The following is a 14,038-nucleotide window of genomic DNA, read 5'->3' on the forward strand; positions in this document are numbered from 1 at the left end:
GCTTCCCTGCACCTTAAATCTGTGTCCTCTTGTAGCGACCATTTCAACCCGGGGAAATAGCCTCTGAGAATCCATCCTATATATTCCTCTCAACATTTTATAAACCTCTATCAGGTCGCCTCTCAACCTTCGTCTCTCCAGGGAGGAGTCCCAGCTCCCTCAACCTATCTTCATAAGGCATACCTCCCAATCCAGGCAACATCCATATAAATCTCCTTTGCACCCTTTCAATAGCTTCCACATCCTATAGTGAGGTGACCAGAACTGCGCACAGTACTCCAAGTGGGGTCTGACAAGGGTCTTTGATTTGATTTATTATTGAACATGTATTAGCATAAAGTGAAACGTATTGTTTCTTGCGCTCTATACAGAGCATCCCTTTCATAGGGAAGGAAACGATGGACTTTAGCAAGGTTTTTGCTAAGGTGACCAGCACACAGGCTGGTCACCAAAGTAAAAGCCCATGGGATCCATCAAAAAGTGGTCATTTGGATTCAAAATTGACCTCAGAAGCAAATGGTGGTACTGTCTCACAGCACCGGGGACCTGAGTTCAATTCCTGGTTTGGGTCACTGTCTATGTGGAGTTTGCACATTCTCCCTGTGTCTGCGTGGGTTTCCTCCGGGTGCTCCGGTTTCCTCCCACAGTCTGAAAGACGTGCTGGTTAGGTGCATTGGCCGTGCTAAATTCTCTCTCAGTGTACCTGAGCAGGCGCTGGAGTGTGGCGACTGGGGGTTTTCACAATAACTTCATTGCGGTGTTAATGTAAGCCTGCTTGTGACACTAATAAGTAAACTTTAAACTGTTTTTGTGACTGGGAACTTCTTCCCAGTGGCCTTCTGGAGCACTTGATGCAACTTACTTCAATTGGCGAAACAAAAATGTGGGTTCTTTCCTTGGAGATAAGATTCTCTACAGATAATGTGCAATGGGAGTTATGCGAGGCACATGTCTGACCTCAGCTTGCTGCTGTTTACTGACTGACTACAAGTAATGAGACCAGTATATCATTACCTGCTTCTGTGGCAATAATGATGGACAGTGGTTTAAGATACACTCCCTTAAAGTAAATGCACATCAAATCACAACACTCAGTATAATGGCTCTTGTGTTCTGTGATTTATGTCAATGATTTGGGCTTTAATTAAGGGGGTGTGACAAAGAAGTTTGCAGACGATATGAAGATTGGCCAAGTGATTATAGTGAAGAAGGCTTTAGACTGCAGGAGATAACAAATGACTAGTCAGCTTGGAAGAATAGCAGAAATTAGAATTCAATCTGGAAAAGTATGAAGCATTTGGAGAAGACTAACAAAGCAAGGAAATGCATAATTAAGGTTACTGAGAAGTGTAGAGAAACAAAGGGATCTTGGAGTATATGTCCATAGATCATTGTCATTATTCTAAGGGAATATAGAAGTAGGGATGTATTGCTACAACTGTGATGTGGAGATGCTGGTGTTGGACTGTGGTAAACACAGTAAGAAGTCTCACAACACCAGGTTAAAGTCCAACAGGTTTATTTGGTAACAAACGCCACTAGCTTTCGGAGCACTGCTCCTTCATCCCACTCACCTGATGAAGGAGCAGTGCTCCGAAAGCTAGTGGCATTTGTTACCATATAAACCTGTTGGACTTCAACCTGGTGTTCTAAGACATCTTACTGTTGCTACAACTATACAGAGCGTTGGTGAGACCATATCTAGAATACAGTGTACAGTTTTGTTCTCTTTATTTAAGAAATGATATGATTGCATTAGAAGCAGTGCAGAGGGACTCACTCCACAGACTCCTGGAATGAAGGGGTCGTTGTATGAGGAAAGCTTCATCTCGTACCCATTGGAGTTTAAAAAAATGAAGTGATCTTACTAAAACATTTAAGATCCTGAGGGGATTTGACAGGGTGGATGCAGAAAGGATGTTTCTCCATATAGTAGGGACTAGAATCAGGGGACACAGTTTAAAAATAAAGGATATTCAACTTAAGTTGAGGAGAATTTTTTCCCCTACGTGTCATTAGTGTGAGGGAATTCTCTTCAGCTGAGAGCAGTGGAGGCTGAGTCATTGAATATATTCAAGGTTGAGTTTAATAGATTTTTGACTGACAAGAGGTGGAGAGGAATGTAGACTTACAATCCATCAGCCATGATCTTACGACAGAGCAGATTCAAGGGACCAAATGGCCTCCTCCTAATTCGCATGTCACCAAGACTGCAGTGTTTCAATCCACTTCTTACAAACCCACTCCTTCTGTTCCATTGTTTCATGCTTTGAAATCATATTCAAGACAGTTGCACTTTTTAAAACGTATTTGAAATAAACTATTTTCTGAAAACGGAAAAGCCTGGTGGTAAAGTGAATTTTCCACACAAAAATAAACAAACACTTGCTTCTTCAAAAATTGTTCTTTTTTAATCAATCACTGAAACATGTGGAAAAGTGCATAGACCACAATACTCAACGTGATGGTTTATTTGTATACTAAAAGGAGATCTAAAATTAGAATGAAAGCCATAATCTGAGGGAAACATGTTCGGCTAGTTAGTTCAGTTCTGAGCATTTGAGAGCCAAAGCATTCTCTCAATCTACAAAAAAAAGCGGTTGGAATTAAGACCCCAATAAACATTCTAGGTACCATCTTTGATAAGACTATGTTGTTCGATTCAACACTTGTGACTGCATAACTCACATTTTTTATATTCACTTCAAAGGTGTTCAATATGAGAGCTAAAATATCTTTGCAGAGGTTTTTCTTCACTTTTATATGGAAAAAGAAATCACAGTGAAAGGCTCAGAAAAATCAGTTGCGTTCAACAGTACTCCATTGATTAGCATGGTTTACCATGGTGACCTACGGTTATATATTACATTGGTATGTAGAATACAGGAAATAAATTAATACTTCTATCGACATATAGAAAGATTAAGAACTCTTTTCTAAAAAATTGTTTCATAGCAAAAAGTAGACACAATTGTCAAGAACAGATTTAACTTTAGTTATTTCCTTACTGAATGACTACCACAGTAATAGCTGCCTCATATCTTATAATGGGAACAGCCTACTTCATAAGTCAAACCTTAATTTCAAATGCATAAAAAAAGGACTATTCTTCAATGTTAACAAGTCGAGACTAATGAACCATTGGATCCTGCAAAATGCTGGCAGAAGAATGACTTGAAAAATCCTGATTGCAGCGTGGAATCTCATTTATTTGTACAGAGATCCCACACTGTACTGCTTTGAAAAATACAAAAATCTCAGTCTAAAAGTGGCAAGATAACGACTGCTAACAAATTGAGTTGCTTTCCTCTTTTCCAATATTCTGTGAATATATTTAGCTGTTCCTACAAAAATAACTCGAAACATCAGAATATGCCAACTGCAGTCTTAATAAGAATTTTAAAAAATGTTCAGAACTGAACTACACAGAACAAAACATAAATAAGACTGTAATAAATAAACAGGAGGTTTAAAAGGCACAATTCTAAGGATATCACTGTAAATACTTCATATTTTTTTACATATCAGACATACACATGCAAGCTGAAACAGTATCCTTCATTACGTCATTTAGTTCTACATTAAATAGTCACAGAATTTCCAGCTTAATGTTGACCTTGTAAGATGTTAGTGGCACATCTTCTAGTAGTCAAATACAAAATAGAAGAGAGCAAGGTTGCCCTTGCAGTGATGATAATATCAACACAGGAGAGGAGGGTAATACTATATAAAAGAAGGTGGCACACCACCCAAAGGAAAGGCATTTCGGGCACCATCTTCACGGAAACGTAAGGTAACCTGAAACATGAGTGAACACCACGAGAGACACTAAATGCCTCATCACAACATTTCAAATCATGTCTCCAGTTCTGTCCAGCTGGCATTTTCCAACAGAGGTTAAATGTGCAGTTCTTTTTCTTCAGAAATTCTATATTCAAGAGCGGGAACTCATTACTTTTTGTCACTGTCTTTGCTTCCTTCCTGAATTTAACTTATACATCAGATTAGACACCAGAAAAGATTCACAGAAGGTGTTCGGGTCTGCTGCAAAACATTGCTGAAGCAGAAGATGATCAAAGGGTATTGCATGAGGGAAGGAGAGTGAAATTAGGCTCGTTGGCTCATATGGCATGAAATACCATCAAAGACTTGACAGACCCAATGACCTGTTTCTGTGGTGTAAGAGTTCATGATTAACTAGCATGCCTGACTTGTCAACATTCTTACAGAAAGAACATGGTACTTCACAAGGTATTTGCAGAACCTTCCACTGCCTCTGCACAAATAAATTCAGACAGTGGGATACCTTTTGCCCTTGTATAGAAAGTTACAGTTCTCAGAGCTTTTTTGCACCTGCTGCTGCTTGTTTTTCAGTCCACATCTATTTCCCTCCCACCCACCCCAAGGGGGGAAGAGATGCTCTGATAACTATGTGTAGCAACATTGTAAAAATGTTCAAAAAGAATATGCTTACAACTTCATTGTACAGAATGATAGGGAGTTGGATACCTTGATCTTGGGTTCAGACATAGCTCAGCACAGCATCGAGGGCCAAAGGGCCTGTACTGTGCTGTACTGATCTATGTTCTATAACAACCAGGTAAGGTGAAACCACAGCAATCCATTTTTTGGTAGTTTTTTAAAAACTTATTTTGTTCAGTAGGGTACATAGTTAATATATATATATCCTCCCAAAAAATGGATGATCAGAGGATAAAGTACTTAATTCCTTGTGTTTTAGTGGTGTAGTGGTTATAGTACTGGACTGTCAATCCTGAGGTCATGAATTTAGATTCCACTGTGACCAGTTTCGGAACTGGATTCTGTAAATCTGGTAATCTGGCTAGCGCCAGGAAAATTACCATGAGAGTTGGCAGATTGTTGTAAATGTCTAATGATAACTAATGTCCCTCAGGGAAAGGGAACCTGCTGCCCTTACCTGGTCTGGCCTGTGTGGGCCTCGCGACTACTCTATAATTGGTTTTTTAATGAACTAGCAAGACATTTGGTTATACAAAGAGTAGCTTCTGGATGGGCCACAAATACAACCTTGTCAGTCTGGTCCACGTCACAAGAGCAAACCTTTCCAAGAAGTTCGGATTGTTCATGGAAGCTGCTGTTCTGCTCCATCCTTGGACATATTCTGTTCTACATTTTATTTTGCCTGTGGTGATATTTGGTCAATATTTTATGAGCATCTATTCAGAAAAGTGGAATGGGATGTGTCAAATTCCAATGAGGAATTGGAATAAATTGTTGTTTCATTGTGGTTAGGCAAAAACAAAATAATAATCAGCCTCAAAGGTTTGCTTTTTTACAGTTGGTGCCACTTACAAATGGACTGTAATGAAATGAGTTGTTCACTTTGCTCCCCAGTTGTTGAGTACTAATAAATGTTTCAGTTACATGTATTTTTAAAATCTGTCTATTCTAATCTTTTGAGAGCTGCAGTTAACAACTGGCAGGGTAAAAATCTAACTTTAGATTTTAAATTCCTTTTTCCTCACCTATCAATTTTGTTTGCTCCATCCTGAAACCACTGACTTTGTACCATAGTATGGTTCCACAGACAGTGCCCACGCGCCCAGGAAACTCTGCCCAAATGGTCAGGGGTTAGCCGAGGCAGTGACTGTCGGTAGATCATTTGGTGGTGTTGGAAGGGGGAGCTGCATCTCATCTCATTCAAATCCCCACACATACCCTTTTCAATCAGGAGGGAGTCATAGGATAGAAATCAGGATTGGGATTCCTGAGTGACACTTCCTCAAGTGTATTAAGGATAACTATCGCCCCTGAAACTGCCAGTAACTCATTTGGCACAGGTTGGGAATAGAACCTGGGGACTTCCATGTCTGTGTGACTCAGTTCCATGGATTTATTGAGTTAATAAGGGATCCGTTATTTTAAAGGTGTGGTGCACTTGTTTTAGGGAGTTTGCGGGAACTGCTCTGAAGAAAATCTTTAAAAAAAGCGTCACACATTTTAAACTTCACGTTAGAGATTCCACCCCAATCAACGCCAGTTAAAATCCCCAAATGCCTTACTAACATCCATCGAGTTAAGGAATAAACCTGTGGATGTTCTTCCAACCACAAGTGCAGCGTTTAAAATCTCCAAGGAGAAGATGGCATTTTAGATGGCCTTAAAAGCAGTATTTTATAATTTATTTACTAGCGTCACAAGTAGGCTTATATTAACACTACAATGAAGTTACTGTGAAAATCTCCTAGTTGCCACACTCTGGCACCTGTTCAGGTACACTGAGGGAGAATTTAGCATGGCCAATGCACCTAACCAGCAAGTCTTTCGGACTGTGGGAGGAAACTGGAGCACTCGGAGGAAACCCACACTGGCACGCGAAGAACGTGCACAGACAGTGACCCAAACCGGGAATCGAACCCAGGTCCCCGGTGCTGTGAGGCAACAGCGCTAACCACTGTGCCACCGTGCTGCACAGGGTGAATTTAAAGGGTGGGATTATTAATTTTGCTTTTGTCGGCAGGCTGAACAGTAACAACAGGCACACACATTCACAAGATCACAGACGCGTAATAATGTTGTCTCCAGCTGCAGTGAGAGCGACCAATGGAAAATACTGTAAAGTTCACTTGAGAAGGAGTTTTACACTCACCACCCACAGGACCATTCCACTCTGTGCGGAGGTGAGAACACAAACACTGGGCTGGGGTGGGGGGGACAAACCTTGAGGCACTGGGGGGAGGCAAATACTATGCAAGCGCTGGTCTCGAAAAGTGCCATCACCGAATCAAGAAGAGGACACATCAAAAAAAAATAAACCCGACTGTTTCACACCCCAGTACAAAAATACTCTGTGGCTCACAGCCACAATCACAGTTGGATCTTATGCAAACATTGACAAAGGGTAAAATATCTTCTGTTGAACAGGAGAGGTGTGGTGGGAAGTGGGCTGGGGGGGGGGGGGTGCAGGGGGGGAGCGGGAGGGTGTGTGGAACGTTTTCTTCTAAAATGCAGTGCTGTTCAACAGAATACATTTTTCTGAACTGCTACCATTCCTGTATCCCATCTTTACAAAATAAAAGCAAACCACAAAAAAAAATACACACAAACTGTACAAAATTAGCATGACTGCTTCGGAATTACACTACTTTAGTCTCTCTCTGTCAAAAAAAAACATTTTTGTACACACCGAGGTATTCAGTTACAATTATTTTACAAAGACGTTAAACCTATATCGCCAGAATGTTTGAAAAGATTTTTTTAGCCAGCTAACTATCAAAATCTGCTGAAAAGTACTTTGTAGTCTACACGATAAACTAATTATACATCATCAGCAGGTAGTGACGGGATGCTGATCTTTGCTCTGGTGAAAAACGCCATCTTCTCCCTGCAACAAGCAGATAAAACAACTGTTTTTAGTTTGCACTATGCATCACCTTTTGCCCTTTTTTTGCTTGCTCAGTGGTAACATCATCTGTCCTTAAGTCAGAAAGTGATGGATTCAAGTCACATCCCACAAATCTGAGCACTTAATCCAAGTAGACTACTGCTGGCAGTGTCATCTTTCAGCTGGGATATCAAATTCAAATTCCATCCTCCCTCTCAAGGTGATACAGAAGATCCCATGGTATTATTTTCATAGAATCAGAGAATCCCTACAGTGAAAAGAAGGCCGTCGTGTCTGCACCAACTCTCTGACAGAGTACCTTACCCATGCCCTCTCCCCCACCCTATCCCTGTAACCCCGCACCCTTACCGTAACTAATCCACCTAACCTATACATCTTCGGACACTAAGGGCCAATCCACCTAACTTCCGCATCTTTGGAAGGCGGGTGGAAACTGGAGCACCCAGAGGAAACCCATGCAGACACAAGGAGAATGTGCACCCAAGGCCAGAATCGAACCAGGGTCCCTGGAGCTGTGAGGCAGCAACGCCATCCACTGTGCCGCCATAAGAAGAGCAAAGGGGATTTCCCAGATGTCCTGGACAATACCCATCCCACAACCAACTTCTTTAATTCCCTGACCGAATGCAGGTCTGACTCTCAAAGCCATGGGTTCCACCACAGGTAGAGCAAGAAGAAAGGTCCCGATTCCAGCCCAGCCAGAACAGGATTCGAACCCTGTACTTTTGGCATCAATCGGATCCTCACTATCCATCCAACCAACTGCTCCCCCACCCCCATGCACCTAAGTTGCCGTGGCAATGTACATTTTTACATGCATGTTATAGTCTAGAGCTACGAACATTGGTGGTAGAGGTTCCAATTTTCTTTTCATTTAATAAATGCCTGATCAGGAATCTGTTACTGTCTGCCATGGGCGTATGTTGGAAGGATTTACAGGTTGATGTTCAAGGTTTTTGGCCATGTAATGAATGTGTCTACCTTGGCCATCTGGTCCTGGAGTGGGGCTTGTACCCAGGGCTTCAGGTTCAGGGACAGGGAATTTACCCGCTGCACCACATTACCTCAAGCCAATTTCATTATCACATTGTTGTTTGTGGGACCTTGCCATGTGTAAATTGGCTGCCATGTCTCCTTCGTCACAACAGTGAATATACTTCAAACCACTTCACTGGCTGTGAAGAATATTCAGGCCTCCAGAGGTCACAAAAGGGGCTGCATTAACAATACCTTCTCCAACTTCAGGTAAGAATTAGACAAAGCTGCCAATGAAATAGCAGCTTCATAGAAACATAGAAAATAGGAGTAGGCCATTCAGCCCTTTGAGACTGTCCTGCCATTCAACATCATCATGGTTGATCCTCCATCTCCTATTGCTTTCCCCATACACCTTGCTACCCTTAAAGTTTAACAATCTATCTAATGTCTGTGGAGGGGGGTCTTGCATCCATGTGGGAAGGAATTCCCTGTCTGTTGGGGATGTTTGGTGTCTGTAAGGGGGGATTCTTCATTAAATTATTTTTGGATTGGAATCTCTCAGGAGCTGAGGTGGCTGGCATGACATCATAAGGCTGACCCATCCAGGAATTTTTTTCTATAAATTTCAGTCCAAAAACTTGACGGGGAAAGCCGGCAGTGCAGCCGGTAGGCTACACACCGCCTTTCCTGCCCAAGTTGTGAACCTCTGTCAGATCTCCTGTGCTGACTTATTTTTGCCCGTTTTTCTGATTTCTCCAGACACAGAAGGAGGAATCTCTACTCTCTTTATCCCTCTGCCATGCACTAGGTGCAATGCCACCAGTTGTGAATGCAAAACAGCATTTGCGTCATTAACCTTGAGCAGCCATTCCTCTGCATTCAGGACGATCCAACACTGGGAAGTTAGCAGCAATTGCTCCAGTGTTAAAATTAGTGCATTGAAACCTGCCCGATGACGTAAGCAGATCGAATGTCAGCATTTGCGGTCTATTGTAAAAATTAACATTTATGATCATCCCCAGGGAGAGAGAATCAAACATGTCCCCTCAAGATTCCGCAGCACTACCATCGCTCGATCCCCGACAATCAACTTGGGAGTTGTCATAGACCAGAACCTGACAGGACTAGTCATACAAATACTGTAGCTACAAGGTCAGATTAGAGGCTAGGAATCCCGCAGCAAGTAACTCACTCCCTGACTCCCCAAAGGGCTTGACCACCATCTACAAGGTTTAAGTCAGGAGTATGACAAATACTCTTGACTCATTCTTATGAGTATTCCTCTTAGAATCATAAAATCTTACAGTGCAGAAGGAGGTCATTTGGCCCATCGAGTCTGCACAATCCTATCCAGGCCCTATCCCCATAATCCCATGCATTTACCCTAGCAAGTTCCCCTGACACTAAGGGGCATTTCAGCATGGCCAGTCCACCCAACCCACACACCTTTGGAGTGTGGGAGGGAACTAGAGCATGGGGGGGGGGTGGAGACCCACGCAGACACAGGGAGAATGTGTAAACTCCACACAGGCAGTCACCGAAGGCAGGAATTGAACCGGGGTCCCTGGCACTGTGAGGCAGCAGTGCTAACCACTGTGCCACCGTGCCACCCTTTAACTGTGAACCCATCTAGAATGAAGGAACAAATGAAGACTCTGACCTGAATGACTGGACCTGCAGTGGCATCTTCTGGCTCTGCTCCCGTAGCCTGCACACCTCTTTTGTGGCCTTTCTCATCAGCTTCTCAGCCCTCCACTCTTGCTTTTGTTCTTCTTTTGTTTGCTCAGCCTGGATAAAACACATTTGTCAAATACTTGCAACATGGCCATCAGGTTGCTCAACTCTCCCATTACACTGTCACAACCCTCCTATGCCCCAATGTCCTTACAGAATTTCCAAAGTTGCCAATTTCAGTAGTCAATGGAGACGTGATGAATCACTGCCAGTGATCACTGACATTACACCTCTGGAGCTGACGGCAACTTTTGGAGTCCACACACTGGCAGTTAAACACAAGTCACTGTCAGTGATTCTACTCTTCTCCAGAGGGTGCATTGTTATAGCTCCCCCGAGTCTGCAATCAATTAGCAATTATTGAATTGAGGAGAGCTTCTACTCTTAGGGGGGCGATCTTACCAGCTCATCCCACCGGTCAATCGATGTGGTGAGCCGGCAAGAGGTGAAAAACCAGGTTTGTGCCCAGTTTCTGGCCTCCTCGTGATGTTACTGGCCGCGATCCAGGCTATTTCAATATTACTAATAAGCCTGGGTCTCAGTTGTCCGGGATCACCCGCCCTAATGGCCTCACTGTTGGAGGTCCTCACTGGCAAGGATCAGGTATGGCCACCATCAACGAGGACCAGATGCGATTGCATTGTCGGTGGACCAGAGGCCAATGAAGTCCCCCAAGTGGTCGGCGCAGGATCGGGCAGTGCCACTTGGGCAGTGCCAGCCTGGCACCCTGGAGGTGCCCACTGGGCAGCAGCAAGGTGGAGGGCCTGGGCCTGAGTAGTGGCAGCAAACACTGCATCGGGGATCGCCAGCGCAGTGATCAGCAGGCAGTGGAGTACGCAAAATCAGCGATTGCCCAAGGGTCGGGTGAAACGGGGGCTGGCGATCGCCCTGGGGAGAGCTGTAATCGGGCGGCTATTAGCGGAAGTGGAGTGGTGTTGCGATCAGGGAAGCACTCGTGGTGTGGGAGTACGATGTCTGGGGGCTCGGCCAAGCGACCTGACATCGTGCACTTGGTACACTTTACACAGTGGGGCTCCGCAGGGATCTGTTCACATTACAAATTAATGTTTTGGAAGAAGGAACTGAATATATTATCTCCAAATCTGCAAATGATGCAAAGTTGGGTGGGAGGGTAAGCTGCGAACAGGATGCAAGAGTGCTCCAGCGTGATTTGGACAGGAGAGTGAATGGGCATATACATAGTTGATGCAGCATAATGTGGATAAATGTGAAATAATGGCACTCTTAAAAAGCCAGTATTGGCACAATAGGTTGGGTTGTTAAACTCAGATTAACAAATCCCTTGGGTCAATTACAAAGTAAGGAGGACATTTGTGGGGACCCTGGCTAACGATATGTAATGAATACTGGCAAGGCACAACAGAAATGGAAGCAAGCAAATGCAATATTTAAGAAGGCAGTGGTGAGGGAGAAATCTAACTGGAGCAACTATGAACATTAGTGGGTTTAAAAAACAGGAAACACTCTCGAGGAATCATTTGGATGAGTGCGTTCATAGCAATAGTGTCCTAAAGAATAGAACATGCACTCAGAAGGGGAATACTCAGCTAAACCAATCCTGGAATATCTGGATGAAAGTAAACAGTGCGGCCGCCTATGGTACTATTTACTTGGAGAGTCAGAAATATTCTAAAATAAAAATGCATGAAAAACAGAGCCCAGGATTGAATGTGCAACTGGTTAAAATTTGACTTAAACACAGAAAAGGGAATGAGTAAGAACAAAAATAGAAAATGTCGGAAAATTTCAGCAGGTCTGACAGCATCTGTGGAGAAAGAATAGAGCCAATGTTTTGAGTCAGTATGAGCCTTCTTCACAGCTCAGGAGATAGGTAACCTTGTGGCATGGGTAGGCAATTTGGGTGGTAGGTAGGAGACAGAAAATAGGGATGAAGAGAACATTTTCTGATTGGCAGAGTATGATGAATGGTGTCCCCCAAAATCTGTACTGGTACCTCAGATTTTCATTATATGACTTGGTTGAAGGAAAATAAGAGTTGTCCATCTGAATTTGCAGATCATAGAATCATTGAATCCCTACGTGCAGGAGACCATTCAACCCATTTAGTCTGCACCAACTACAATCCCACCAAGGCCCTGTTCCTGTAACCCACACATTTACCTTGCTAATCCCCCGGGGGTCAATTTTGCATAGCGAATCAACCTAACCCACACATCTTTGGACTGTGGGAGGAAACTGGAGCACCCGCACAAAACCCATGCAAACACAGGGAGAATGTGAAAACCCCACACAGACAGTTACCTGAGGCTAGAATTGAACCCGGGTCCCTGGCGCTGTGAGGCAACAGTGTTAACCACTGTGTTACCGTGCGGCCCTTAATAAGAAGTTACGAACAGAATATCACATAGGGACTGGGACCAGACTAAATGAATTGAAAAATCTATGACAAATGAATTTCAGTGCCAGGAGGTGTGAGGTCAACCATGTCTCAATTACCTTGAGTTCAAGAAAGACTAAATAGAATATTTTTTAACTACCGAGAGTTTAAGGCCTATGAAGAAGCAAAGGAACTATGATGACCTTGGAGGGAATGCTGCACAGATTCAACAGGGCTTAAAGGGCTACAGTATGAGAAATAGTTGTATAAACATGGCTTGTATTCCCCTGAATTACGATGCCTTTAAAATTCATTCGGGTAAATACAGAAAACTTTACACTTGGAGGTGAAACTGGGAATAAGGAATAGAGAAATAGACCTAAGCTCTGGAGCAGTGAAGGTACAGATATAAATGAAACAGGATCAAGTGATTTTACGTTCCTAAGATATGTTGGGGCAGAAATTGGATTCAATTTATTCATTCGTGGGACACAGCTGGCCAGCATTTATTGCCTATCCCTCGTTGCCCTTCAGGCAGTTGAGAGTCAACCACATTGCTGTGGCTCTGGAGTCACATGTAGGCCAGACCAGGTAAGGTTGGCAGATTTCCTTCCCTGAAGGACATTAGTGAACCAGATGGGTTTTTCTGACCATCAACAATGGTCAGCAGCAGATTCTTAATTCCAGGTTTTTAAAATTGAACTCAAATTCCACCATCTGCCGTGGCAGGATTCAAACCCAGAACATCAGCTGGGTTTCTGGATTAATAGTCCAGTGATAATACCTTTAAGCCATCGCCTCATTCCTCCTGCGTTTTGGGAACAAAATGGCCACAATGAGGGCATTGTGTGGATTTTAAATTGGTTAAAGCAGGTGTGATGTACCTTACGTATACACTCCTCACAATGTGATCGAACTTGTCATCACCGACAAGCCAGACCATACAGTCCCACAACTGCGAATCGCTCCTCCAACACCCACCCAGTCCAAACCCCCAGCCCAGTTGCCACTCCACCCCTACAACACTTTTTGCATCTACCATTGAGCCACTGGCTTCAGGCCTTCCTTTGGGTAGGAATGCTATTATTCCACATAGTTGCACTACTGATCTTCTGTCACTAGATGTCGGTATTGCTCTTTTGTGGATATCTGACGACTTAATGATTTTTCAAAGCACTTCAAGGATTTTGTAGTCCATTGTTCATAAGTCTGATTAGAGTCAGCACCAGACAGCTGGATACGGCATCAAAGCAGAAGCAAAACAATCCGATTAATAGATCATTACAGTTTATTTTGTTGGACTTGCAAAGCTTAAATATTGCTGAACACATACCTGTTTCTCTGCTTGTTTTAAAAGCTTCTGGAACCTGTCATCCTTCAGCACCCAAGTCGGCAGTTCTGTCTCCCCCTTAGCCTTCACCTCCTCCAGCCTATTTTTGAGTTCCCTGAGCACTTGTAGCTCATCATTCAAACGGCTGTGCCACGTCAGCGAGGCTTGAAGATCCAGCTCCAAGTCGAGAGAAGTGCGGACGGGGTGCTCCGTCGCTCTTCTCACAGCCGGTTGGCAGAGGGTCTGTGTC

The 14,038-nt window shown here is 43.4% G+C and overlaps 1 protein-coding gene across 3 annotated transcripts in view; it reads right to left on the bottom strand.

Moving 5' to 3' along the window:
* Positions 1-2,395: 2,395 nt before the first annotated feature.
* LOC145343288 (protein WWC2-like) overlaps positions 2,396-14,038 on the bottom strand; it is a 229,672-nt gene continuing 218,029 nt past the window's right edge. For all 3 annotated transcript variants that reach the window (XM_080189431.1, XM_080189430.1, XM_080189432.1), the window contains 3 exons: positions 13,792-14,031; positions 10,026-10,153; positions 2,396-7,366 (listed from right to left, as the gene is read on the bottom strand). In XM_080189431.1, the coding sequence (XP_080045557.1) occupies positions 7,300-7,366; positions 10,026-10,153; positions 13,792-14,031 (435 nt within the window). In that variant the 3' untranslated portion in view covers positions 2,396-7,299. The remainder of the gene's footprint in view (positions 7,367-10,025; positions 10,154-13,791; positions 14,032-14,038) is intronic.

This window comes from Carcharhinus amblyrhynchos, chromosome 5, assembly GCF_965287045.1.
Source record: "Carcharhinus amblyrhynchos chromosome 5, sCarAmb.v2.hapA, whole genome shotgun sequence".
In the NCBI taxonomy this organism is placed as follows: Eukaryota; Metazoa; Chordata; class Chondrichthyes; order Carcharhiniformes; family Carcharhinidae; genus Carcharhinus; species Carcharhinus amblyrhynchos.